Source organism: Podarcis filfolensis (assembly GCF_964270895.1).
Source record: "Podarcis filfolensis genome assembly, chromosome: 11".
NCBI classification, from domain to species: domain Eukaryota; kingdom Metazoa; phylum Chordata; class Lepidosauria; order Squamata; family Lacertidae; genus Podarcis; species Podarcis filfolensis.
The window spans coordinates 13822308-13850101 of NC_139613.1; the positions used below are offsets into that span (position 1 = coordinate 13822308).

The 27794-nt window shown below is 45.6% G+C and overlaps 1 protein-coding gene across 8 annotated transcripts in view; it reads left to right on the top strand.

The window, feature by feature from the left end:
* The window catches only part of WDR7 (WD repeat domain 7), a 217179-nt gene that overhangs the window by 51971 nt on the left and 137414 nt on the right, over nucleotides 1-27794 (top strand). For all 8 annotated transcript variants that reach the window (XM_083575496.1, XM_083575498.1, XM_083575497.1 and 5 more), the window contains 2 exons: nucleotides 2582-2700; nucleotides 5889-6012. In XM_083575496.1, the coding sequence (XP_083431622.1) occupies nucleotides 2582-2700; nucleotides 5889-6012 (243 nt within the window). The remainder of the gene's footprint in view (nucleotides 1-2581; nucleotides 2701-5888; nucleotides 6013-27794) is intronic.

Here is a 27794-nt window from a genome sequence, read left to right on the forward strand (position 1 = left end):
AAAATGTATTTATTTAATAAAATTTCTACACCACTTGCTTGTTTCAAAAAAACCCAGCACCCTCAAAGTGCTTTACATAGATGAAAAGGTGTGCATTTTTCGACACAACAAAAACTAAATAGTTTTGCTTCAGCTCTAGCTATTGGAGCCTGCTAGATGGTGATGCTAACCTTGGCGTACTTTGATTTTTTTAAAAAAAAAATAAAACCTGTGAGAAATTATTTCCTATAGTTAACAGTATGTGTAAAACACCTAGAGTTCTGCACTGACACAGCGGCGATTTCACTGTGAAACCCATTGCTTTCTGTTTATTTTAATGTCCGTATTAGTGAGCATCAAAACCAGCATTTGAACCCATGCTTTTTTGGTATTGTTGTGCTGTTTAGAACTTTGAAAGAGTTTTGTGTGTTTTATGGCTTTTTAAAGCTAGTGTTCGTTCCTCTGTGTATTTGATGGCTGATTGTCCGTGTCTGGCTTTATGTATTGGCTGCAATTCTACACCTATCTTGCTTATGTTTAAGTTTGGTTTTTAGCCGGGATTTAAGAGGAAAAAAATCCTTGGAGCATGTTCATCAAGTTTCTCAAAAAACTGGTGCTGATACCTTACAGTTTTGTTTCTTTCTTTCTCCTCCTATTATTATTATTATTATTATTATTATTATTATTATTATTATTATTCATGGATGCAGTCCTAAAAAAGAGAGAAAGATGTGCCTCAAGAGAAAACTGATTCTGGTGCTTCGGAATTTGAAATGTATTTCAGCCTTGTTGCTATTGTGCATGGAAGGCAATCTATCACACACCTGAACCAGCAGTACTGCACCTTAATGATTTTCCTCTGCTGTTCCTCCATATAGCCCAGGCACAGGCAAACTCGGCCCTCCAGATGTTTAGGGACTACAATTCCCATCATCCCTGACCACTGGTCCTGTTTGCTAGGGATCATGGGAGTTGTAGGCCAAAAACATCTGGAGGACCGAGTTTGCCTGTGCCTGATGTAGCCCTTGGAGAGGGACCATAAAACACTGGCTCAGGTGCAACTTTCCCTAAAGCCAAAACAGGAGTTGGTTTAGAGCATCCATGTTAGTCTTTCATAGCTGCTAAAGTATTCCCATCCCTTCCCTCTGCTTCCTTTCCCCCTGTTGTGCATGGTAGCACATTTGCCCTTCCTCCTACCTCACAGGATATGTCACTTCCTGCCAACTGATTCTGCTAGAGGGCGCCAGGGCACCTGTGGCCTCAGGGCAGGATTGTGGCTGCTGTTCTCATGCACTGTCCTTATCACGTTGTGATAAATCTCTAGCATGAAAAACAAATTCACCGGTTTTATATTTTATGTGGAAGAGGATGCTTGTGAAAGCATGAGTCTCATACCTAGTCTGATTAAACGTCTTGCACTGGTTGGTTTAAACATGTTATCTCTTGTCCATCTGTCTGTCTGTCTCTCGCACATGCGTACATGTATACACACACTGTTCAAATTAGTCAATAATTGGATACGATGTGTTCGGTCCAAAGAACTTTGAGTAGAAGGAAAATAATTGGCCAAGAATTTATGCAGCACTGACATATGTGCACTTCACTGATGTTTTCATGCTTCCTCTTGTGCAACAGGGTGTGCAAGCAGGGGAACATTAGTGAAATTAATTTTTCTCACCCATTGCTAGAGAATGAAGTGTAAAATTACCTTCCTATGAATCGAAGACACTTTCAGCATGTTAGAAGGGCATCTTTAGACCCAGTCTTCCATCAGACCAGCAAACAAGCTTAAGCTTTGATGTGATGTTGGATCATGACCCTCATGGGGAGATTAGGGGGAAGAAGGGAAGAAATGCTATCCACCTGATGGCTCTTCACATAGCTATTTTGTCAATTGCCCTAGCTTTCTTTTTAATCTTAGTAAAGGAGGGTCCTTAGGTAAGACTCACAGGCATGGCCAAACTTGGCCCGCCAGCTGTTTTGGGACTACAATTCCCATCATCCCTGAACACTGGTCCTGTTAGCTAGGGATGATGGGAGTTGTAGTCCAAAAAACAGCTGGAGGGCCAAGTTTGGTCATACCTGGGTTAGAGCAATTACAAATGCATAGTTATAGAAGGATAATTATTAGGTGGGAGTAAGCCCCTCTGAACCCAGTAGACTTATTTCTGAGACGGGTTGTGTAGGATTGCACTGCTAATGCCCCAATGTAACTTTGAATTAGGATGAGCTTATATACACAGAAGCTGTGCTTTCTGAAATCCGAAGTTATGAAGTGTAGGGAACAAATGGCAGAGACAACAAAATAAAGCAGTGAATAATTCAAATGTAGATGACAGGAGCTTCAAATAATGTTAGTTGCCTCAATGATCAGGAAGAGAGGTTAGCGTGCGCATATACTGATAACGTATCAGTTTTACGTTAAGCTATTCAGTACAACTGCATTCCTGTTGCTTAAGATGCAGTATATTTTTAAAAGGGGTCATTGTGGGCAAGCAGGTCATGATAACTTCAGATTGACAAACGTAGCTGTGGATGCTAATAAATCTAGTGGCATTTGATGATGGCTGTTTTCGTAATGCTTTGCCTGTGTCTTCAACAGGATGGAGTCAACTTGCCGCTATGCATTGTGTTATGCTTCCTGACCTGTTGGGCCTGGATAAATTTAGACCACCTCTCCTTGAAATGTTAGCTCGCAGATGGCAAGATCGATGCTTGGAGGTACTGTTTTTTATTGAAGGCAGCAGTGGGGGTGAGGGGGGGTGGGGTGGGGGGTGCGAATGAAATGAATCTGTTGGCCAACATGGGGATATTATTTTTACGTCGGATATATTGTTCCAAGAAAAGCGTACCATAATTCTGGTTTAAAGGTTGGATTTATATATCTAGGTATATGCAATTCAATTTGCAGGTCAGTTTTGTAAAATGGAGAGTTAACATCCCCTCATAACAACAGTATATTGTAGTTAAATGGGAAGCTAGGCCTCGGAGAACGCGGTTATTCCAAAGTACATGATGAATCTTGCCGGCCACTGGATGTCATCGTTGTTCCATTACAGCATGTGGGACCACTTATGAATACCAAAATCCTCCATTTCCATAAGCCATAGACCATTTCAACATGTTTCGACGGAGCTGCATGCAGTTTGTTTACTCCTCATGCATCAGCAGTTCAATAACTGCTGCAAATTCATTTTTAATCCTCTTCAGTGCTATACATATTTTCAAAAAGAGCAGGAGGGAAGAGGATGCTTAGAGAACAAGAACCCTTGTAAGTCACGGTCCAGGAAACTCTCTCCCTCCACTATGTGTAGTTATTTGAAATGAAATGCTGAGAGGTGCCTCTTCCAATTAATATTAGTTTCCCCTCAGCAATGCTGAGGTCCATCATTTGCTTTTTGGTGTGGGTGATGACGGCAGGTAGAAAATACAAAGACGTCTTTGAAATTTGCAATGAATATTCAACTCCCTTCAAATTTTCGGAGCAGTCTTTTGTTCCAGTAAGGAGAAGGGCGTTTGGCTGAGAGGTTTCGCAAGTCAGTTTCTAGAGAAAGCTTGCTGAGTTGTTCGAACGTAACTCCGCTCGTCGGCAAATGGGGTTGGCGTCTACTATTTTTGATAAATGACTATCTGGCCTTGACATCACATCTATGCTGTTGTGGCCAAAAGAAAAAAAGAAGAAGAAAAAGTTGATTGTGCAGCTTTAAAAGAAATATATGAGGAGCAGACCTGTGACATTTACAGTGGTGTTTTGAGCTGGCTCCTAAGCTTAATTGAAAATCTGCTGCCAGGATTGTGCGGCAGTGGTGGAGTTCATGCACACATGGTAGATGAAACCTTACTCTGTGCTAAGCTAATCTTTTATTTCAGTTTCTAGCCTGCCTCATCCCAAAGACTTAGGGAGAAGTTGTGTGTGAACACAGACTCTTTAGTGTTGCTGGTGAATGTCTAGCAAAACATGTAAGAATTTCAGCTTTTATTCTCAAGAATATTAAGCTTTAATTCTCTTGTATACTGAGGTAGATTAATAATAATAATGGCAATAATTTATATACTGAACTTCATCCAAAGATCACAGGGTGGTTTACAGTATAGAAACACAATAACATGCACCATAATGACAAACGAAAACAATACCCCCACAGTTTAAAAGACCATAGATTGTTTAATTAGCCAAAAGCCTGGGAGAAGAGCCTCACTAGAGAGAGCATTCCGCAAGTGGGGAGCCACTGCAGAAAAGGACCTGTTTCCTTGTTGACACCTTCCGAACCTCCTGCAGAGGTGTGCAGAGGAGGCACACAAAGAAGGACCTCAGATAGCAGGGTCCGGCAGAGGAATCCTAAGCAATGTTGTGTTCTTGCAGTGTATTAAGGCAGTATAGTGAATTCTGCGAATCTGGTCTATCACTCCACCAACTCCAGGTTTACTTCTGAGATATTTTTACGCCACAGCTGGGGCTCAGCTCATACTGTGGCATAGTGGTGAGGGAGGTATTTTCCATTGGTGGCTTTTCTTGATGAACCAGTAAATGAGGTGTGGGAAACCTGTGGTTCTCCAGAAGTTACTGAACTACAGTTCACTCTACCCCTGACTAGTAACCATTCTGGCTGACTGGGACTGATGGTCATTGGAACACAACAACATCTGGAAGGCCACAGGTTAGGCACCACTGTTGTAAAGGTGCAGTTCTGCTAGAATCCTGTGGGTCCTGCTCAGGGTTTTGTATGGCCAGTGTCTCCATGAGAATAATTTGTTGGCTTTGCCCATATGGCTCTTCCATCCGCATGTGCCCTCTCAGGGTATGAGGAAGTTGTAGAGTATTGTTCCTATTTATGAACGTGACATTGTTGATCACTGAACTGTCTGGGAAAGATAGTCACTTTATAAATTCTGTTGTACCTAAATGGACGATGGAAGCATTTGGGGACCTTGTAAGTGAACTGCAGAAAGAGGTTTTTTATGTTATCTATCATGCCAACTATCTTTGCTTTGGTAAGATGTCATTCACAAGCAGTATCTGCAACCAATTCATTTTGCGTTCCAGCATTCTTCTTCTTTTCTTTTTTTACCTGTAGGAGTGTTCCCTCTCCCCCATATCATCTGACTTCGACTTTGAGGTTGGCCAGCTTGGGTCAGGGGGAACTTCTTGACCTGCCACCATCAGCTGTTGCATGGCAGGAGGTGACATGGGATCAAGTCTTCACTGTGATAGCACCCTGACTGCTGAATTTTCTCCCCTGGGAGACAAAGCACAGCAGCTCTTAACAAAATTCCGGTGCTAGGTTAAAACAGCTGTTTTCCCACCCAGTTGATTGAAAGTCCGGAATACAGAAGGACTTAGGATGTGATAAACCGTATCTATGATGCTTTTATAATTGAGGAATAATTTTAATAGTTTTGTGGTTGTTTTCTCATACAATAAGTTGTTTTGTGGGGTTTTGAAAATCACACTGTGATTCCTCTTGTTGAAGAGGGTGCTAGAAAAGGTTCCTTAACATCTGTGCGGGTGGCGGGGTGGGTTAAACCACAGAGCCTAGGGCTTGCTGATCAGAAGGTCGGCGGTTCGAATCCCCGCGACGGGGTGAGCTCCTGTTGCTTGGTCCTTGCTCCTGCCAACCTAGCAGTTCGAAAGCACATCAAAAGTGCAAGTACATAAATAGGTACCACTCCGGCGGGAAGGTAAACGGCATTTCCGTGTGCTGCTCTGGTTCGCCAGAAGCTGCTTAGTCATGCTGGCCACATGACCCGGAAGCTGTACGCCGGCTCCCTCGGCCTATAAAACGAGATGAGCACCGCAACTCCAGAGTCGGCCATGACTGGATCTAATGGTCAGGGGTCCCTTTACCTGTACCTTTATGTGAACATTATGGAGTCCTTTTGCAAACATGTGTTTTCCTTCGGGTTTGTAGGTACGAGAAGCTGCCCAGGCCTTGCTGTTAGCAGAATTGAGAAGAATTGAGCAGGCAGGAAGGAAGGAGACGATTGACATGTGGGCTCCGTATTTGCCACAGTACATGGACAGTGTTATCTCACGTGAGTATTTTCTTTCTAATCCAAATGTGCTTAAAAATGTGGATTTAAGAGAAGACGTTTCAAAGAACAATGGAAAAAAGTATATTTCATAGGGAAAGCTAGATTTCAGGGCTTGACATAGATCTCTTTCTCAGATGTCAGCATTGGATATAGGGATGTTGAAAGTCTGGGGCAAAGTAAACAAGTCCTTCAATGACAACTGTATGGATATGACAAGACATTTGTCCTTGAATTAATTCAATATTTCAAATTTACATTGTTTATATACCAACCTGATCTACCTTGAATCGGGCAGTATTGGTTGCCATATCAGACCGGTTGTATCGCACCAGTCAAATTTCATCCAAATATAATGAAGTCTGTACTTTGTTGCAGCCGTTTCAACCCAAGCTAGATCATTTAGTTCATTTTACTGGTGAGCAGGAATTTGTTTATTTCTAATATAGCAGACATTTTTATGACAATGAGAAACGTTTTGCCCAACGGAATTGAATTTCCTTTTGTTGAGAGTGTTTTGTGTGTTAAATGCCAATTGATTTTTTTGGAAAGATATATAATGATCTTGTTAAATCTAAATGGGATATATAATCTAGATTTACATGGAGATACTCTGTGCTGTTTCCAAGAACAAATGTCAGTAAAAAAATAACACTCAGTCTTTTGGCCTTAAGTTTAACCCCAGCATTATTTGTATTAAATAATTACTTACAAGGTACATGGACAATACTTTGGTGGTGTTTGAATGTGGCAATAAACTATGGTATTTAGGTTATGAGATAGGAATGATTCTCCTTTTCAGCTGGTTCTCTTCTTTGTCCTCTTCATCATCTTTTCTGTGGTTTTCCCCAAAAATAGAATATGCCTATTTATGTCCCAGCCAGCCTGTCCTTCAACCAATCAAATATGAGTGACACAGAATTCTCTCCCCGTCAGAACATTTTTTCTGTGAGTGACCAAGAGTTTCTACCCACAAACTAATAAAAAGTGTAATTTTACAATCCTCTACTTCAGTATTTAAAATACTGTAACCCAGTTTTCCCAGACCAAGCCTATGTCACTAAACAACAGCCAACTCTCAACCACCAAGGAAGGATGCTTTCTATTACAACTTTAACCCTTAACCTCATACACATAAATTGCATCTAAATCAAACACTGTTCTACTAAACACATTTTTAAAGGTGCTTTCTCTACAGGTGTTGTTGGGTTACAATTCTCATTGGCCCCAGCCAACATGAATGATGTGAGTTGTAGTCCAGCAACAACTGGAAGGCACCACATTAGCTGCCAATACCTAAGGTGTGCTGCAAGCCCTGTCATGAGCCACGAAAACAGGTGATCAAATATAGCAGTGGGAGAGAACCCAAGAAACATTATAGCATTATATTTCGTGAATGAAAAACTCAATAATCCCTGCATAATCTCTATCAGTGGCATCTTTTTTGTATATCAATTTCTATTCCATCCTTCTAGATCCTATGCATTATCTTTGCTTCTTTAATAGAAAAAAAATGTATCATACAACCCAAAACAAACACAGCCAATATTTGCAAAAAGGGCTTTTGCCCATCTTGGAATAATATGCTATGTACTATGCCATCGTACAGCTGCCTCTGGAAGTAAAAAAAAAAGGTAAAAAAAAGTTAAGTCCAGTCACGAACGACTCTGGGGTTGCGGCGCTCATCTTGCTTTACTGGCCAAGGGAGCCAACGTTTGTCCACAGAGAGTTTTTCCGGGTCATGTGGCCAGCATGATTAAGCCGCTTCTGGCAAAAACACAGCAGTGCACGGAAATGCTGTTTACCTTCCTGCCGGAGTGGTACCTATATCTACTTGCACTTTGACGTGCTTTTGAACTGCTAGGTTGGCAGGAGCTGCGACTGAGGAATGGGAGCTTGCCCCGTCGCGGGGATTCAAACCACCAACCTTCCAATCGGCAAGCCCTAGGCTCAGTGGTTTAGACAACAGCGCCACCCGCGTCCCACCCTCTGGAAGTTGAGGGGTATTATTATGCCTAATCATAGGTAGCACAAGATATGATTTGAAAAAAAAACAAAACATTTCAAGCAAACCATTATTTCTGTTTTTCTGCTGTTGTTTCAAATGACAAGGGGCAGTTTGCTGAGTTAAGCTTCCTTAAATGTGATTTGTTGATGGCTCCCTGATTTGTCATTAGGATGTGGCATGGTTTGGTAGCCCCAGATGGAAGAGGAGGAGGAAGGAGAAAAAGCAGAGCAGGGGCTTGAAGATTGGCACCCAGGGGTGGAAGTCCTCTCCCTGTGACTCTGGAGGAGATCTTCCAGCTCTCTCCATTGCTCCTCCAGCAAGACAGGGGGAGGGACTTCAGCCAGCCAATGGGAGGGACTGAGCAGGAAGAGGGGGTGGAGTCAGAGGGCAGGGCACAGTCCTGTCATCGAGATGCAGGTGCCATGTCTGTAGGTAGAATTAGACACCTCTACCCAGGTGGAAAGCATGTTTGAACATGCAGCCAGCCCTCCTGGAAGGTGAAGAGTGTATTGCGAGTGATCTCACCTTGCCTTGTCCTTAAAAGCTTGGGCAGCAAGGTACGGTAACTGTTGGGACATCTTCATTGCTCCTCTTCAGTCCTGTATCTCTTGTCTTGCTTGTGTACCTTGAAATCATTACTTCTCGGCCCACTACTTGATGCTGAGCTGCACCATTATTAGCCCGAATCCAGTTCTCTTCCGTATGCTCAAGGAAGAGCTACTTGTCATTGTGTTTTAGGACAGGGACGTGACAGTCATGACATCTCTGTTGAGCCTAGAAGTTCCACGCTGTAAGTGTTTACAACTTTTTCCAGATGTAAATGTTTTTTCCTCATTACTTTTTTTTGGAGATAATTTAAGTGCAAGTTAGAAAGGTATAACTGGCTTTGTTATACCAGCTGTTTTGGGACTACAACTCACATCATCCCTAGCTAACAGGACCAGTGGTCAGGGATGATGGGAATTGTACTCCCAAACCAGCTGGAGGGCCAAGTTTGGCCATGCCTGGTTTAATTAATTAAAATTCAGTAGGATATTTGCCAAATCTGTGCTATTCAAGATTAAATTCTAGAATATGGTGTTTTGAGAAAATAAAAAAGTAAATAAATCCAAGCCATTGCATGGCAAGGTTTGCCTCATACCAAAGTTCATTAAATATTTTTTAAAGGGGGGGGGGAGTTCATGTTTTTGTTGATTGTTCTTTTTTCTGTTGCACTTACAAAAAAAAAATAGGTGGATAGCACCTTAGTGCTAGCAGTGTTAGTGAGTGCTGTTGTAGAAAATGCCCTAATATTAGTTGTACTGAAGAGTATGGTATTGATTTGTGCCATTAGTCTCTTTCTGATTTGCTGAAGAACTGAGTTTTTTTTTAATGCTAATGGAAATAAAGAGCTTTACAAAACACAGTGCAAGAATACGGGAACACATTTCTGCAATAAAACAAGTGTCTAGGAAGCTTTTAAAATATATGTCTGTCCAAGTTTGGTTTGGTGCAGACTATGCCGGTGCCCATGTATATAGCATGTGTTAGGCATTGATTTATGGTACACTATTTATTTTAAGGATTTATAAACTGCACCACCATCCAAAGGTGGATTTTGGGGCAGTCTGCATCAAAATTTAAAATCCACAATACAATGTAAATCATAGACAAACAGAATTGCAAAATTGACCAGAATGAAACTAGTCAACCAACTAAAAATTGGATATGCACACATTTATCATGTCAGCTCACACATTCTTTTTTAAATAAAAAAGGTCAAAAACAATTATAATAAAATAAGCAATGATGAAATATAACACGGTATTAAAACAAGTCCAAATTAAAATCAAGACAAGGTCATATAACAAGAACAGACTATGAGAACAACATAGCTCAGAGCAAAATTACAAAGCTACAGCAAGATTTAAAAGACCCTGGGGAAGTAAATGGGGCTTCACCTGATGTGCAGAAAGCCATCAGAGTAGCTGCTGGGTGGACCTTCCTAGGACAGTATTCCATAACTTGGATATCACTGATGGAAGGACACTCTTCACTCATAGCTCCAAAACAACAACTTCCTCATCTTTTTCTTCTTGCAAAGAAAGCTCAGCAACTTTTTTTTTGGGGGGGGGGGAGCAGGAAACTCAACAACTTTTGTGCCTGGCTTTTCACTTTTTGAAATACGGCAGCCCTAGGGGCCAACAAGGACTTGCCTCCAACAAGGATGGAAGGCTCCAGGTCTGTGCTTGTCGGAAGATGCCATCTTCCAGGCACCCCAGTCTCTGGCTGTGTAGATCTTTAAAGAGTTAGCACTTCAGAGTAGCACAGAGTAGCTTTATCAGAGGTAGCACTTCGGATTGAGCCTGGAAACAACCTGGAAAGGTGGCCAAGTATTGTAACATGCGATCTCAGGCAGCATTTACGCAACCGTATTCTAACATTTCAGACCATCTTCAAATATAGTATACCCTGTAGAAAGCACTGCCAAACAAAAGGTTACCAGGACATTCTCTTCCTGTGCATGTAGGGTCATAGCCAATGCACCAGCCTAAGCAGGTAAAATAGTGCTACCAACCACTTACTCCTCTGATGTTACGGATGGATCAGTTGTTGTTGTTTAGTCGTGTTCGACTCTTCGTGGCCCCATGGACCAGAGCACGTCAGGCCCTCCTGTCTTCCACTGCCTCCCGCAGTTTGGTCAAACCCATGCTGGTAGCTTCGAGAACACTATCCAACCATCTCGTCCTCTGTCATCCCCTTCTCCTTGTGCCCTCAATCTTTCCCAACATCAGGGTCTTTTCCAGGGAGTCTTCTCTTCTCATGAGGTGGCCGAAGTATTGGTGCCTCAGCTTCATGATCTGTCCTTCCAGTGAGCACTCAAGGGTGATTTCTTTAAGAATGGATAGGTTTGATTTGGATAGGTTAGATGGATCAGTTAGCACCTCCCAAATTACTTACCTGGTCCTTATGAATATAGACTCCCTTGCACATGTGTTATAATGGATCGTGCAGTTCCTATGTCCACCATTTGTCCTTCTTTTAAGAAGCGGCTTTATATATACAAACAAATATGCTAAGTGGACCTGTTGCCTCCCTATGACCTAGTGCTCTGGCTTTTGAAAGTGGACAAATGCTTTATGCAACTGTAAGAATTCAGTGGGTTGAACAGTAAATTAAAGTAGGAAATGAAAGAAAACTTGGTGGATGGTTATCAAGATGACTGATTCTAGGGTAACGTAATGTTTTCTCACTTCTTATTTCAACTGATTAATAATAAGATACTTTAAAAAAGCCAAGTTACGCAGTTTGGGCAAATTTGCACAAGTTTGCTTAATTTGTGTATGTGTGTGTCAGAATTTGATGATGTTATAAGGCTGTGATGCAGAGTTCCCTCTGTGGTGTTACATATCTGCGCATACTGAGGAGCCTTGTAGGACAGCATCGAATGAGATGGAAAAGGTCCTGCTGAAAGGGAATAGTTTCTCCTCTTCTGCACTCCCTTGGGTGCTGGTGGAGAAACAATTTGGGTGCAAGTGCTTTTCATGTACTTTTGCACAGGTTTTCCTGGATCCTGATCTCACCCTTTTTTGTATTCTTGCCTTTGCCAACGACTCTTTTGCCTTATTTGGTATGCAGGGTGGATGCCACTAAAGGAATAATTTAAGGTTTCGCACAGAATCATTCCCAGATTAGTAGGGTTCTTCTCTTGGTCTGTTGCTGATTAAAGCAGGTGAAGAAGGGAAGGAATGATGACCTGGTGCAATGGTAGTTGATTGCCGCTCTGACTTTCATTACTGTGTCCTGTTTTTGTAAGGGGAGTCCCCGCCCCCCCACTGGAACAAGTTAAGCCATGTTTTCTGATGGAGGAAGTTTCTTCTTCCTTGCTTTCTGCATCTAGATCCTGAATTGGAGAAGTTTCGGATGCAGCTCTGGAGGGTCAGAGTTCAAAGCAAGAGCAGTTGTCATTTCGTTTTTTCCCATTCCTTGTCAAAATTTAGTATCATTACTAAACTACAAGTCCCTTAACTATTAGAGATAATGGTGCTGGCTATAAATCTAGGCACTTGGGATGAATTACCCATTATTCAGGATACACTGTATATTTTGTACTTTGTAAAGCTCTTGGAAGCTTATGTTGACATCGAGCAGTATATAAATAAATACACACTGATACACACTGATACTGTTGATTACAAACCTGGTAGTAATTATCATTACTCAATAACTGCAGTGTTAGGGCTGCAATCCTAATCCAGTTGTACGCAGTGCGACTTATTTCCAGGCGAATATGCATAGAGTTGCATTACAGATGACGTGCTGCATCTGAAACAGTTGTCTTGGATTAGGCTGTAAAGCTCAACCCTTAAGGAGTCTGTTCATATTCCACTGATCTAGCACCTTAGCCATTTTATATACTTCAGACTACAATCCTGTGCCCAATTTACCTGGGAATAACGGGAACCCAGGCTTACTTCTGAGTAGACTCTTACAGGGTTGCACTGTTAACTGAAAGCATTCAATATACTACTAGAAATCAGAGCTAATATCTGAATTTGTTTCTCCAGCAAATCTACTGATGCACACAAATCTTAAATATTGGATGAGCTGTTAAGGATTTTCATAAAGGAATGTAAAATCCAGCTATGTTCTTTGTACGCCTGCCTGCCTTTCCCTGCAATTTTTCACCTGCCAAATACCTTACTCATTTAACATTTATTGTAGCAATTCTGTGGTCTAGTAACCTCTCTTACTCATATTTTTCATAGTTTATGTTTACAACTTAATTCTCTAAAAGCCCTGGCTGTATGAAGTGATTGCTTCCTCAATTAGTTCAACACTTGTACCTTTTAAAATCCATTTGTTGGCTATGAATATATAAAACAAACACTGAGATTTAATCAGTGTAATGTACTGATGTAACTATATTTTGCTTTTAGAAGCATTACATTTTCATATACAGTAATCACTGTGTTTCTTCTGCAGTTTAAGAGCAGTTTGTCATCTTTTAGTTCCTTTACAAATCCATATGTCTTAAGACTGCAAAGAACCTGTGGCAGTTCATGGGTTCTCTTCCAACAAACTATCATAATTGGCATCGCTGGCATAAATATATACATGCATTGACAGAGCAGTGAGATCCAGATTTAGTTTTTTTTCCATCTATGAGTGTTGGAAGTCAACTTTGATATGTTTGTATGAAGACAATATAGGATTTGGAGGAGACGCGCATATATATATATATATATATGTACACACATACACACACACACACACACACAGAAGAACCACTGGTGGAAGGCAGTCAACATGAAATAACACGAACACATTTTAATGCTACAGAAGATTAAAATACAGAAGAAAATGAGCATTTAAAATTGGTACAAAACTTAGTATTGATTTGGAGATTTCTAGAAATGCTGAGAAGGGACGCGGGTGGCATTGTGGGTTAAACCACAGAGCCTAGGACTTGCTGATCAGAAGGTCGGCAGTTCGAATTCCCACAACGGGGTGAGCTCCCATTGCTCGGTCCCTGCTCCTGCCAACCTAGCAGTTCGAAAGCACGTCAAAGTGCAAGTAGATAAATAGGTACCGCTCCAGCGGGAAGGTAAACGGCGTTTCCGTGTGCTGCTCTGGTTTGCCAGAAGCGGCTTAGTCATGCTGGCCACATGACCCGGAAGCTGTACGCCGGCTCCCTCGACCAATAAAGCGAGATGAGTGCCGCAACCCCAGAGTCGGCCACGACTGGACCTAATGGTCAGGAGTCCCTTTACCTTTACCTTAGTAATGCTGAGAAACAGAAAAAGTCCAGGTCTCTTTTCAAACTGTAGTGTCCCCACAGCTTGAAGAAGATGACTGCATACAGCAGTGGTTCTCAAAGGGTGTGGCACACCGCCCTGGTGTGGCAGGAGAAGATGGCAAGTGTTGCAGGAAGATTCAAGGGCAATTGAAGAAACATTTAAACATTTCAGTGTAGTATAATAATATAGTATAGTATCAAAAAGACTGTTTATGGTTATGTATGTTCTTCAGCTTGGCTCGCAATACACATGACTAGGGGGAAGAGCAATATACTATTATAGCTGGAAGGGGGCAGTTTCAGTCTCTGATATCCCTTCAGGTTATTCTCCTGGTACAAAACAAGCAACATAGGCAGTGTTAAACCAGGGTTACAGTCGCCAAAACGGAATGCCTAGTTGCAATTTTGGGGCCAGACCAATCGAAAGACATATTTTTAAATACGACCTTTTTGGTTCCTGAAATTCATTCTGATTGTGCAGATGGATATAAACAGAGAGAATTCTGCAGGATGTGTTGCTGGTGTGTGAAAACAGTCAAGATCCATGGATCCCAAGACATGGGTGAGAAACCATTGGTCTCAAGTGGCTGAGAGCCAGGTGCAAAATGTGCCTGTTACCTAGTGAATTTCAAATGCTGAGCATAGGCTATATCCCTTGGAAGTTTTGAGGGGTAGATGGCAGCCTTTAATGAAGGAAATTGCAGAAGATAGGCCAGATAGATTGAGGCTCTTCAGCATGAAATACTTTGTGGCCACTTCAACTTCTAGAGGGTTAAATTCATACTGTTTCCCCTTTCTCCCATTAATGATATTGGTGAAGACTTATTTGCAAGGAAAGCGGGAAGTCACTGGTTGTATCAGTATGGCAAGGATGATCAAGACTGATCAAATATGGATGATCAAATATGGGGCAGTCCCCATATTTGAGCTGAGTGGGGATTTGAATCCTGCCCCCTCCTATTCTAGTCCAATGCTAGGGTTGCCATATTTCAGAAACCCAGGACAAAGCGCCGCCTTTCGGAAATTCCCCCCGGATGTCAATTCCACCCTTGAAATCCTGGTGATGTCTGGGAAAATCCAGACATATGGTATCCCTATCTAACCACTTCGCCACACAGGCTTTTTGTTTATGTGGTGCCAACATCAGCTTTACCTGCTCCATCTCCCCCATAGCACAATTGCTACGTTTTGGGCAGATTTCCCCCAGCTCTTTACAGGAGAAATGGGTAGGTATCTGGACACCCCTTCAAACCACAGAAATATATTGCTTTTGAATCAGATGAGTGGATCCGCATAGAAGGAATTGTAATCAAATTAATAATTGGATCCCGGCCCCTAACTAAGCACATTAGTCTATTGAGAACTTACAGTCATCCCCTTTAGGAGAAATTCGGATTGTATGTAATTTTATACTTTCCTTTTAACTTCTCGTATAGCCTGCTGTGATGTCATAGTGAGAGGATTATGACTTTAGGTGAAAGATGAACAGCAGGCCCAGATGAGCTCTCATAGAAATGCACTCCCAATCCTTCCCTACCGTTTTGGTAATAAGCAGAACATACAGGAAAAACCGGGTGGGATGTTTTGGGACTTGAACATGTTTTTTCTTTGCTTCTCCTTTCCCCCTTTGTTTTTATTTTAAAGGTTTAATTCTTTAAAAGCTGCTTTGGGTGGGAGCTAGGGTGATACGCTTTTTGTAACTGCTTTAGTCCTGATGGTGAGCAGTATCCGTCTCTTCCACCTAAAACACATTTTCTCTCTCTTCCAAAACAGCTGTACAACTCTTGCACCCTGCTTATCATGGGCGTAGATTGTGTGCAGTCGCCCCTTGCGCAGCCAACTCCAAAATCATTGAATAATGCCATATATTATTCCATTCTCTTTTTGAATTAAAAGGGCAGCTTGGGGGGGGAGGGGGAGGGAGAAGAGAGATGGAAAGCCAATGTTGCTGGATAGAATGAAACAAAAGAATTTTTTTTAATGGAGGCAATAAATACATTTATAAAAGTTGATAATGAATTATCGGCAGGGTTCCACGGCTCAACAAAAACCAAACGTTATAGGTTGTAATTCTGTGCACAGTTTCCTGGGAGTAAGTGTCATTTAACTCAGTGGGGTTTCCTTCTGAGTAGACATGCTTCGGATTGTGCTCTTTGCAAAGTATCATGTTAAATTCCAATAAGCAGATGATGCGAGATATTATTTGGTGTGCCCAGTTCAAATACCTGGTAATTTTATGATAATTCATCTGTGCATTTAGATTATGCTTTAGTTCAGTTCTGATCGGTTTTTTCTTCACACACCCATATACACAGTGCTCTCTTTCCAGAAAAATAGGTGCCCTCACCATGAAGTTGTTACAGTAAGTGCCACACTTTTTAACAAAACAAAAACAGGTGCTGGCACTGCATACCCTTGAGTACCCCCTTTTTTTAAAAAAGTGCTGCTATATTCCAATAATGTAAAAAAAGGCAAAGGACCCCTGGACAGTTGAGTCCAGTCAAAGGCAACTATGGAGTTGCAGCGCTCATCTCACTTTCAGGCTGAGAGAGCCAGCGTTTTCTGTAGACAGCTTTCCGGATCATGTGGCCAGCAGGACTAAACTGCTCCTGGCACGACGGAACACTGTGATGGAAACCAGAGCGCACGGATATGCCGTTTGCCTTCCCACCGCAGCGGAACCTATTTATCTACTTGCACTGGCTTGCTTTTGAACTGCTAGGTTGGCAGGAGCTGGGATAGAGCAACGGAAGCTCACCCCGTCATGGGGATTCAAACCGCCAACCTTCTGATCATCAAGCCCAAGAGGCTCAGTGCTTTAGACCACAGCGGTGTGGCTGTGGATGTAGAAATTGTCAAATAAATAAGCAGAACATCGGTGCTGGAGGCTCCATCTGTATCAGGTTGTAGCTGATGCTGGAAGGGCTCCACTACTGCAATGCAACCCTTAACTAAGAGGTAACATATCAGAACTAGACACTGCTTCAATGGTATTTGATGCAGAAGGGCAATTTGGTGAAGGGAAGCCCAAGGCATGTCACCAGTGTATAGGAGCAGCATTTAGCATCTCATTACTCAAATGGCACTCAGTGATCTAAGTATGAACTGCCTCCATTGAACAGCCCAATGCTGTACATACATGAGTTATCATTTCATGTCAGAGTGTTGAGCAGGTAGGCATGGAATCAACCTAAGACATTTTGCAAAGACTCATTCATGGACTATCAGGAATTAATGCTTAAAAAAAATGTTTTAGGAGGCCCTTATTCCAGCATGTCACCATCAGCATATGTCTTTGTGTCTGACAGACGAAAGATCCTTATTCTACTTCTACACATTTGATAGCTGCCTTTCTCTGTCCACAAGGAAAGCAGCATGTTGGGGTGAAACATGGAAGCTTGTTGGCAAGCTGGATTTCTGGTAGGACTCTGCCTAGTGCGGCAGAGTAAGATTTGGGTACCTCCGTCTTCCTGTGCATAGCCCCAGTGTCCTCTTCTATCCCCCTGGTTCTTATTACTGCTGTTACTTGTGACGGTGTCATCCGTGGCCTTTAATGCTGGCACCATATTTGTTTTCTGTAAATAGTCCAATTAAAGCTGCTGCGTCTGCAGTATCTGTACGGTTCCAGTGGCTTGGAAATGACTGGGAAGGTTACTTGTCAGCCTCGGGGAAGGGGAAATCCTCCCTTGCGAACATTTGGTGATTTGCATCATGAACACTGGCTGATTCAGTTCCTTCTAGATTTTCATCCATAGTATTTCATAGGGCAGTCTTGTTTTCTGACTGGGATGGTAATTCGTGGATTTTGACTCAGGAATTTGGACACTGTCTCTTAAGGCATATATATATATATATATATATATATATATATATATATATATATATATATTACTCCTGAAACCCAAAATCAGCATTCACAGCGTTGTCAGGGGGTGGGGAAATAAGTGTATATATCAGCATTTTCCCCTGTTATCATTTGTTAGGGGTTTTGTGTTTTGTTCTCTTTCGTTTTTGCAAGAAGAGATATTTTTAAGCATGGGTGTTAATCTGTTCACGCTATCTGAATTTCCTTGTATGCACAGTTCTTAAAGTTACTGCACCATTGTATTCTGCCTAATCACTGATGTGGTGAAATGTTGGGGTCCTGTGTGAACCTTAGAAAATGCTATTTTCATTATAGCTACAAGAGGGTCAAATTGGTCTGTATGTAATGTTGGTTCTTCAAATCGAAATGCATTTTGAAAGGACTCCCCCCTCCCCCCGTGTGTGTATATACACACACACACACACACACAAACACACAATTCCAGGTTTCCTTCCCCCACCCAGCACCACACACACACACACAGACACATCTTTTTCGGTCAGAGCAACATCTTTTCTTAAAATGTGAAAATGATTGTTTTCTAGAATATAACACTGGATGTACTTGAAATCTTTGAGCACTCGATTTGTCCAGCAGGCAATAGAAATTCTGATATATTTTATATGTCTGATGGTGCTGCAGATAGAAAAAAATGGCTGCTGTGTCTTTAATGGAAAGCAAAAGGTTATCTTTCTGTGGCCTTTGTGTATATGTGCTGATGTGGATGTAGGCAGCCAGACAGGCAATGTGTGCAAAGAGACTAGGGAACCGACTGTGGATCGATAGAAATAGTGTGAAGTGAATTAATGTGAGGCAGGCAGTCTGTCTGTCATAAGGATTGCAGGGAATGTGGGGCAGTCCTGGTCAGTCACTGCAGAAATCTCTTTCCAATAAATTTAAACCTTCTGTCTGGAAATAAACTATAGACAAACTTGCACCTCCCATACTGTTAAATTCTTATTTATTTAGATAGTATTTTCACAAAAACTGTGAATACGCTTGTCAGAGACTGCCTCTAGGTCCCGGCTCACAAAGGACCAACGCTAGCCGGTAGAACGGTATAAAGTCTTTATTGAAGTATAGTTTCCATTTCCAAATCTTAGCGTGCGTCTCTACGTCTATTCCCTAGATCGGCGAAGTCCCATCTGAATCTCCGCCTCCTGTACACCAGTTCAAGACCCTAGCCTTGCTCCACCTTTTGCGTCTCTCCTTTCGCCTCTGGGTCCTACCACCCCCCGGGGTTCCTTCCTTCCTGGATGCCTCGGATGCGGACCCTTCGGATTCCTCCCCCTCCCTTCGGCGGGCTTTAGGACCTGGCTCCCTTTCCGGGCTGCTCATTGCGCCTCCCTCTGTTACATTTGAACTTGGCGCGCGCGCGCTGTCTCCGACCCTCCTCTCTACCGTTTCCTCGCTCTCCGACGCAGGCGTGGCTGCTGCCGGAGAGCTGCCTGTCGCTGGTGCCTGGAACTCCTCCCCCCTGCTGCTCTCTGGTGGCGTAGCTGGTCCGGATTTCCAGCTGCTGCTCTCCGGTGGGGTAGCTGGTCCGGATCTCCAGCTGCTGCTCTCTGAATCCCCTCTGGTCCCTCCTTCCTGAGGTGCCCCTCTTGGCAACCCCCCAGCTCTGCCCACGGGAGCCCCTTTCTGTGAATCCTCCGATTCGCTGGAGAGACTTAGGGACCTTGGTCGGCTATCGTCGCTAACTTCTCCCTCCGATTCCTCTCCATCCGTCCCTTCTGCTCCTGAACCCCTGACATCCATCCCCCCCTCGAAGCCCCCCCTTCCCCCCTCCCCTCCTTCCGGTGTGGGTTCTGGGTGCTCCGTCGTGGCGGGGGTGAGTGCCGGATACAGTTCTTCCCCCGTGTCGTACATCACATCGGGCAGGTCTGGCTCTTCCTCCGTGCGCTCGTCGACGTCGATCTCCTCTGCTTCCATCTCCCTGCCTTCGTGTTCAAATCCCACGTCCTCCCCCAACACGTCCATGTCCATCTCTCCCCCGTTCCCCTCTGAGGGTGATGCCTGCCAGGGACCCCCCAGCCACTTCCTGCGCCACTGCTCCTCTGGTTGAGTATCCCACCAATAGGAGCGGTCTGAGGCAGAACCCGAGGTTGAACCCTCCGGAGAGCGTATGTGTGGTGCCGTCTCCTCGTCCGAGTCGAACCCCTGGAACGTGCTGCCTGAAAGTGTGGGTGTGAAGAGCCAGTCGTCGAAATACTCGGCTGGCATGGGCCTGTGTGGGAAAATGGCATGGAACTCTTCCTTGAGAAGAGGCTCGTCCAAGGCATAGCCCGGCACCCAACTGTTGGCGCTGGCCGGGGTATCCTCTCTGGCAAGAAGGTATTCTACTCCCTCTTCCCCCCATCTCGAGTCTAAAATCTCTGTGGCTTCGTTGATGCGCTCCCCTCTTGGCGACCCCCCTTCCCTGGGTCCTTCTCTGGGCGGATCTGGTGCTGTGCCTGGCTCCTGAAATCTATGCGGTGCTTTGTAGGGCGTGAGCACCGATCTATGGAACACCGGATGCATTCTGGAACCCTCCGGAAGCGCTAACCGGAAGGCCACTGGATTGACCTGTGCCTGGACTTGGTAAGGCCCTAGCTGCTTATGCCCTAGCTTCTTCTTGGCCAACGATTTGGTCGGCACTGCTTGCGCTGCTAACCAGACCCAGTCTCCCACCTGTATGTCTTCCCCTACTCTCCTGTGTCTGTCAGCCTGCAGTTTGTATGCGTGCTTGGCCAGTTCCAACTGCCTCCTAAGCTGTTCGTGGACTTCCTGCAACTCTGACGCTAAGTCTTCCGCTGCCTGCGGCTCCCCCTCCCCCACTCTCTCTAAACCTGGGAAGGTTCTGGGATGCCTCCCGTTGTTGGCGAAGAACGGCGTCACCCCCGTCGACACGTGCTTCGTATTGTTGTAAGCGAACTCTGCGAGGGGCAGGTAGTCCACCCACGTGTTAGGCTGCTGATTGGCGTAGCATCTCAGGTACTGCTGCATGATGGCGTTGACCCTCTCCGCTTGTCCGTTGGTCTGCGGGTGTCTCGCCGACGCTAGATTGATCTTGACGTTCAGGATGCCCATCAACTTTTGCCAGAAGTTCGAGATGAACTGCCGCCCCCGGTCGGATAGAATAGATCGTGGCAGACCGTGGACCTTAAACACGTGGTCTATGAACAGCCTGGCGGTCTGTTCTGCCGTGGGCACCTTCGCACACGGGATGAAGTGTGCCATCTTGGTAAACATGTCCACCACCACAAGCACTGCCGTCTTTCCCCTCGAACTGGGCAGATCCGTGACAAAGTCCAGGGCCACCCGTTCCCACGGCTCAGACGGCGTCTGCAACGGTTCCAGCAATCCCGCCGGCGGTTTGTGCACTGACTTGGCTCTTTGGCAGGTGTCGCATCTCGAGACGTAATCCGCTACTTCCCCCCGCATCTTGGGCCACCAAAAGTCTCTGGTCACTAGTTCTACAGTCTTTTCTCTGCCAAAGTGCCCGGCAGTGGGGGCGTCGTGTAGCTGCTGCAGCACCCTCGCGCGGAGGTCATTCCCCGGCACGTAGAGTGCTCCCTTGCGGATGAGCAACCCGTCTCTGATCTGGAACTCGTCGTCCTTCACCGTGCCCTTGTGCACCTCCTCCATCTTGGCTTGCGCGAAGGGGTCCTCCTGCAACGCTCGACGTACGGCGTCCAGATCCACGGTCGCCGAAGCGCAAGCCCACGCTTCCGGTGCGAAAATGTGCTTGGCTGCCGACGGTGCCTCCTCCTCGAGGTATTGCGGCTTTCTGGACAAGGCATCCGCCATGATGTTGTTGTCACCCGGGATGTACTCTATCTTGAAGTCGAAGTCCGCGAAGAACTCTGCCCATCTAATGTGCCTCTGATTCAGGAACCTCGCCGTGCGCCAGTACTCTAGATTCTTGTGGTCCGTGCGGACCTGCACTGTGTGTCTGGCTCCGATAAGGAAGTGCCGCCACGCCTTGAACGCTGCATGGATGGCTAGCAACTCCCTGTCCCAGATGGTGTAATTCTGCTCCGACTTGCTGAGCTTCCTTGAGTAGAAGGCGCACGGCCTCCAGTCCCCCTGCTGGTCTTGTTGCAACAGTACAGCTCCCACGGCTCTGTCTGAGGCGTCTGTCTCCACCCTCATTGGTCTGCTGGGATTCACATGCAGCAGCTGCTCCTCGGACGCGAAGAGACGCTTGAGTTTCTGAAAGGACTGCTCCGCTTCCTCCGTCCAGAGAAACTTCTTCTTCTTGGAGCTGAGCGTGTCGGTGATGGCCGCCGTTTGCATAGCGAACCCCTTGATGAACTTGCGATAAAAGTTGGCAAAGCCGACAAACCGCTGGACTTCCTTCCGATTGCGCGGGCTTTTCCAGTCCAATACTGAGCGAACCTTGGCGCTGTCCATGGCGAGCCCCTTGTCCGACAGTTTATAGCCCAGGAAATCCACCTCCGTCACGTCGAACTGGCACTTCTCCAGCTTGGCGTACAGCCTGTGCTCCTTTAGTCTCTGCAGAACTTCCCTGACATCCCTCTCGTGCGCCTCTCGCGACTCAGAAAATATCAGGATGTCGTCCAGGAAGCATACGCACTTCTTGTAAAGGAGTCCCGCCAACACGTGATGCATAAAGGCTTGAAAACAGTGAGAGCCATTTTGTAATCCGAAGGGCATAACTCTGTATTCGTAGGTGCCCAGTGGTGTGAACATGGCCGTCTTCCACTCGTCGCCCTCCCGCACACGAATCAGGTTGTACGCGCCTCGCAGATCCAACTTGGTGAAAACGCGTCCTTTCCTTACCGTCGCGAGCAGGTCGTCTATTTTGGGCATGGGGAAGGACGAGGGCTTGGTTTTCGAGTTCAAAATTCGAAAGTCCACTACAAGCCTCTTCTGGGGCGTGTCTCGCTTCTTCACAAAGAATACTGGGCTGCCCCCTACAGCTTTCGACTCCCGGATGAACCCGCGCTTCAAATTGTGGTCTATGAACTCCCTAAGTTCCTGCAGTTCATCCTCAGACATGGAATACAGTTTCCCTGTTGGCAGCGTCGCCCCCGGCAGGAGATCAATCTTGCAGTCATAGGGTCTGTGGGGGGGTAGCTTGTCCGCTTCCTTCTCGCAGAACACCTCCAAAAATTCAGAATACTTGAGAGGTACTGCTTGCAGCGTGCCCAAATGTAACTGTGGGTCATCCTCCTCCCCTTCTGGTCTAGGCAGAATGCAGTGTTCCGCACAGTAGGAGGAGCCAAAAGTCAGTTGGCGTTGGTACCATGCCAATGCTGGGCTGTGCCTGTGTAGCCAACTCATTCCCAGAACTACTGGCGTGTCCGACAATTGGGTGACATTGAAGCTGATTATTTCTCGGTGATTCCCAATTTGCATCACCATAGGTGGTGTCTGCTGTACCACCTGCCCCCCTAGCAGTTCCCTGCCATCCACTGTGACAACGTTCAGGGGCAGTGTGGCTGGCAGTAGCGCTATGTTGTGTTGTTGAAGGAATTCCAGTGCGATAAAGTCCGCATTACTGCCAGAGTCAATCGTAATCGGCACTTCTAAAGTGAGACCACTGGGCAGCTGGAGCGATGCGGTGAGCTGCACCACTGGTTTGGGCGGGAGGGGATCCGTGGGCTTCAAAATCTCTGGGGACTTCTTTACTGACTCGCCTGGCTGGCCCCCAGTGCTTCTGTTTCCAGCCAGACTCCTTCGTTTCCCTGCTGTGGTTCACTTTGCTGAGTTGCTCCCATTACTGTCATTGAAGCTGCAGTGTGCTTGTGGAGCCTCTGGGGACACTCTTTCGCCATGTGCTTAGGACTTTCACAGATGTAACACTTCCTGTTCCCTCTAGGCTGCTTTGTTTTGACTGCTCCCGGTGTTAAGGCTCTGGTGGCTGATTGAGCTCTAGCACCGCCGATCTCCATTGGCTCCTCCCCCCCTGCTTGCGGAGGCGTTGATTGCGCACGCGCGACATCCCTGGGCAAGAGGGAGGGCGCTCTGGCTGGTGTGCGTCCCCAACGCCCTTCTTCTCTGTCCCATGGGCGGTCCTCCAGCCTCACCCCCACTGCGAGCGATCTGTCCACCACTTCCTGGGTGCTTTTGGGTCTCTCCCCCCGCGCTATCTCATCCTTGATTTGGGGGTTCAATCCTTCCCAATAAAGATCTCTAACGGGGGGGGAATCCTTGTCCCACCCCAAGGCATTGACCAATGCAAAAAAGCGGGAGTGATACTGCCTCACGCTGGCTTTCCCTTGTCTCAGCCCAAATATGTCCTTACGGGCAATGTCAATGTCTATTTTCGATAGAAAGCAAGAATCCATCGCTTTAATGAATGCAGCTGAACTCTGGAGCGCTGGGTCCATATCTCTCCACAGATTGCGCAGACATGCTTTCGCGTCTCCATGCAAATGAGACAAGATAAACCCCACTTTTTCCTGCTCATCTCTAAACTCTTTTTCCAGCAGTTTCAGCGCAAACTGCACGTCTGCTCGGAAATTGGGGTACTGCTGTAAATTCCCATCGAAGTGAGATACAATGCTGCCTCCTCTCCTCCCCAACCCGATCCCCTCGGATCTGGACCCCGTTTGTGCCTGCTTAGTAAGCACGTCCAACCTGGCTTGGAGATCTCGGCATGCAGCAGCCGCTTCATCCTCTCTTTTCCTGGAGGCGAGTATCTCTGCGCTGAGCTGCGTTACCGCTTCTTGCAGGGAAGCAATTTGCTCTTCAGTAGACATGTCGCTTGACTCTTGTGAGCTCCCAAGGCACCAGTCCTCTTTCCTCCCTGCTCCGCTCCCCACACGCCGCTTGAGTCAAAGAGAACTGATGAAAACTTTGTGAGATGGGACTTACTGTCAGAGACTGCCTCTAGGTCCCGGCTCACAAAGGACCAACGCTAGCCGGTAGAACGGTATAAAGTCTTTATTGAAGTATAGTTTCCATTTCCAAATCTTAGCGTGCGTCTCTACGTCTATTCCCTAGATCGGCGAAGTCCCATCTGAATCTCCGCCTCCTGTACACCAGTTCAAGACCCTAGCCTTGCTCCACCTTTTGCGTCTCTCCTTTCGCCTCTGGGTCCTACCACCCCCCGGGGTTCCTTCCTTCCTGGATGCCTCGGATGCGGACCCTTCGGATTCCTCCCCCTCCCTTCGGCGGGCTTTAGGACCTGGCTCCCTTTCCGGGCTGCTCATTGCGCCTCCCTCTGTTACATTTGAACTTGGCGCGCGCGCGCTGTCTCCGACCCTCCTCTCTACCGTTTCCTCGCTCTCCGACGCAGGCGTGGCTGCTGCCGGAGAGCTGCCTGTCGCTGGTGCCTGGAACTCCTCCCCCCTGCTGCTCTCTGGTGGCGTAGCTGGTCCGGATTTCCAGCTGCTGCTCTCCGGTGGGGTAGCTGGTCCGGATCTCCAGCTGCTGCTCTCTGAATCCCCTCTGGTCCCTCCTTCCTGAGGTGCCCCTCTTGGCAACCCCCCAGCTCTGCCCACGGGAGCCCCTTTCTGTGAATCCTCCGATTCGCTGGAGAGACTTAGGGACCTTGGTCGGCTATCGTCGCTAACTTCTCCCTCCGATTCCTCTCCATCCGTCCCTTCTGCTCCTGAACCCCTGACAACGCTAATGAAACAGAACCCAAAAAAGAAATATATTTGCAGGATGCTTTATATGAAATGAGTTTTGCACCTTTGAAATGATCCTGTATATCCATATTAGCACTCCAAAAGAAAAAGCAATAAATTCTTTATAACAAGTATGATTCTGTCCCTATGTATCAATACCTGCTTCTTTCAAATTAAGGCTGCAGTCCTGCGCACAGCTACATGTGCACGAGTCGTATTGACTTTAAGTACACATAACGGTTCTTGGGATTTCAGCCTACAGCTGTGCATTATTATGAAGCCTTACAGCAGGGCGTATTCAGAGCTGTACTTTGAAATTTTCACAGAGCTTTCAGTTGAATATTGGGTCGTGAATATTCAAAATGGAGAAGGTCACATCAGAAATGTTAGTCCAATAAGATCTAATTTTTAGTAATTCAGAGAACTGAATGCAATTCAGATATGTAAGCTCTTAAAGTGGTTGATACAAAGAAGTGGGGGTGGGGGTGGTCCTGGTAAGGGGGTGGGAGGAATTTTTCTGCGCCCTGCATTAGAGGTGGCCAGCCCTCTCTTTGGGATCTTAGAGTCAATGGTAAAGGAGTCAATGAACAGTATCCAGCTACCTTATTCCTTCACTGCAATGATTTGTTCATGCAAAGCGGAACTCTTCCCATACACCCCTTAAATGAGGGTTTTCTCCCAACCCTCTAGAGCAGATATGGGGAGGACACAGGGTGATCATGGGAAGAGGCAGAGTGTTCTGTTGTGCAAGCAAAAATACAAATGGAACAAGTTAGTTGGATGCCATCCGCTGTTACTTGCTACGTTTCGCGAAAGGCTTTGGCATTCTGCTGAGTTCCTGGCTAGCCCCAGCCTCTGGAATCCCAATTGGTGCATGTAAATATCATTAGGTCCCTCTGCTTGGGCTACTGACTTACGTGCTTTTAGTTCTGCATGCTCCCTGCCTGCATTGATCCTGCTATTTACTATGCTTTGCTGTTTCTTACTGTTCCTAATCCCTGCTATTTTTGTGGAGTTAGCTCCTTATTTTCTGAATTCCCCTTTGCCCCTCATCTCATGAACAAAACTCTCTGCTATTGGTTTGTGCTTGACTCGTGGATTCTCTTCTGAACCCACCATTCGGCTAGTTGCTTTGCCCAGATTTCTGATCCAGCTTCTGTTAGCCCACGGTATATCGTGCTTCGTCTGATTCTGATTTAGTTTACACTTCCCATCTCCACTGAGTCTCTAATCCTGACAGCTGCCCATCCTCCAGTCTCTGATGCTTGTGATGTTGACAAAGGTCTGCTGCAGTTCTGGCCAGCACCTGAACCCCGCCACCCCTTGCTAGGTATGCAATCATGATTTCTTTTATTTTCTTTTTGCCACAGTTGTCACTTTTGCTACAACACATTTTCTTTTAAACTGGAAGCCAGAGGAGGTGGCTGAACTGAGCCAAAACACTTCTGAATGACAAACCCATTTAATCCTTGTGGGTACTAAGAGTCCAGTGATAACTGTGGGAAGCTTATTTTACATATAAGCTGGCCTCCTAAAACATATTTTTTTTAAGCATTATGCCTGATAGTCCATGAATGAGTCTTTGCACCATGTCTTTATTTGATTCCATGTCTACCTGCTCAACACTCTGACATGAAATGATAAATCATGTATGTAAAGCATTGGACTGTTCAATGGAGGCAGTTCATACTTAGATCACTGAGTGCCATTTGAGTAATGAGATGCTAAATGCTGCTCCTATGCACTGGTGACATGCCCTGGGCTTCCTTTTACCAGATTGCCCATCTGCATCAAATACCATTGAAGCAGTGTCTAGTTCTGATATGTTACCTCTTAGTTAAGGGTTGCATTGTGTTCTTGCAGTAGTGGAGCCCTTCCAGCATCAGCTACAACCTGATACAGATGGAGCCTCTAGCGCCGATGTTCTGCTTATTTATTTGACAATTTCTAGGCATCCACATCGCTGTGGTCTAAACCACTGAGCCTCTTGGGCTTGCCGATCAGAAGGTCGGCGGTTCAAATCCCCGCAATGGGTGAGGTCCCGTTGCTCGATCCCAGCTCCTGCTAACCTAGCAGTTCGAAAGCACATGAAAAGTGCAAGTAGATAAATAGGGAAACGGCGTTTCCGTACCTGCTCTGGTTTCGGTGTTCCGTTGGGCCAGAAGCGGTTTAGTCATGCTGGCCACATGACCCGGAAAACTGTCTGTGGACAAACGCCGGCTCCCTTTTACACAGCCACATAGCTCCGTAGAGCTCTTGTGGTGGTGTACATCACATCAGAAAACATTGTAAAATGGCTACCATCAGAAGTAGCTCACTGAGTGTGTGGCCTTAGGCTAGTCTCTCACTCTCAGCCAAACCTACCTCACAGGGCTGTTGTGAGGATAAAGTAGGGAAAAGAAAAACCATGTACACCACCTTGAGCTACTTGGAGGAAAAGGGAGTATATAGATGTAATAAATAAAGAATGGCTGCTACCCCGCCCCCCATGATGTCTCTAAAATAATCTCATTATTGAGCAGCTGATCAATTTGTTCGAAAGAATAAGGC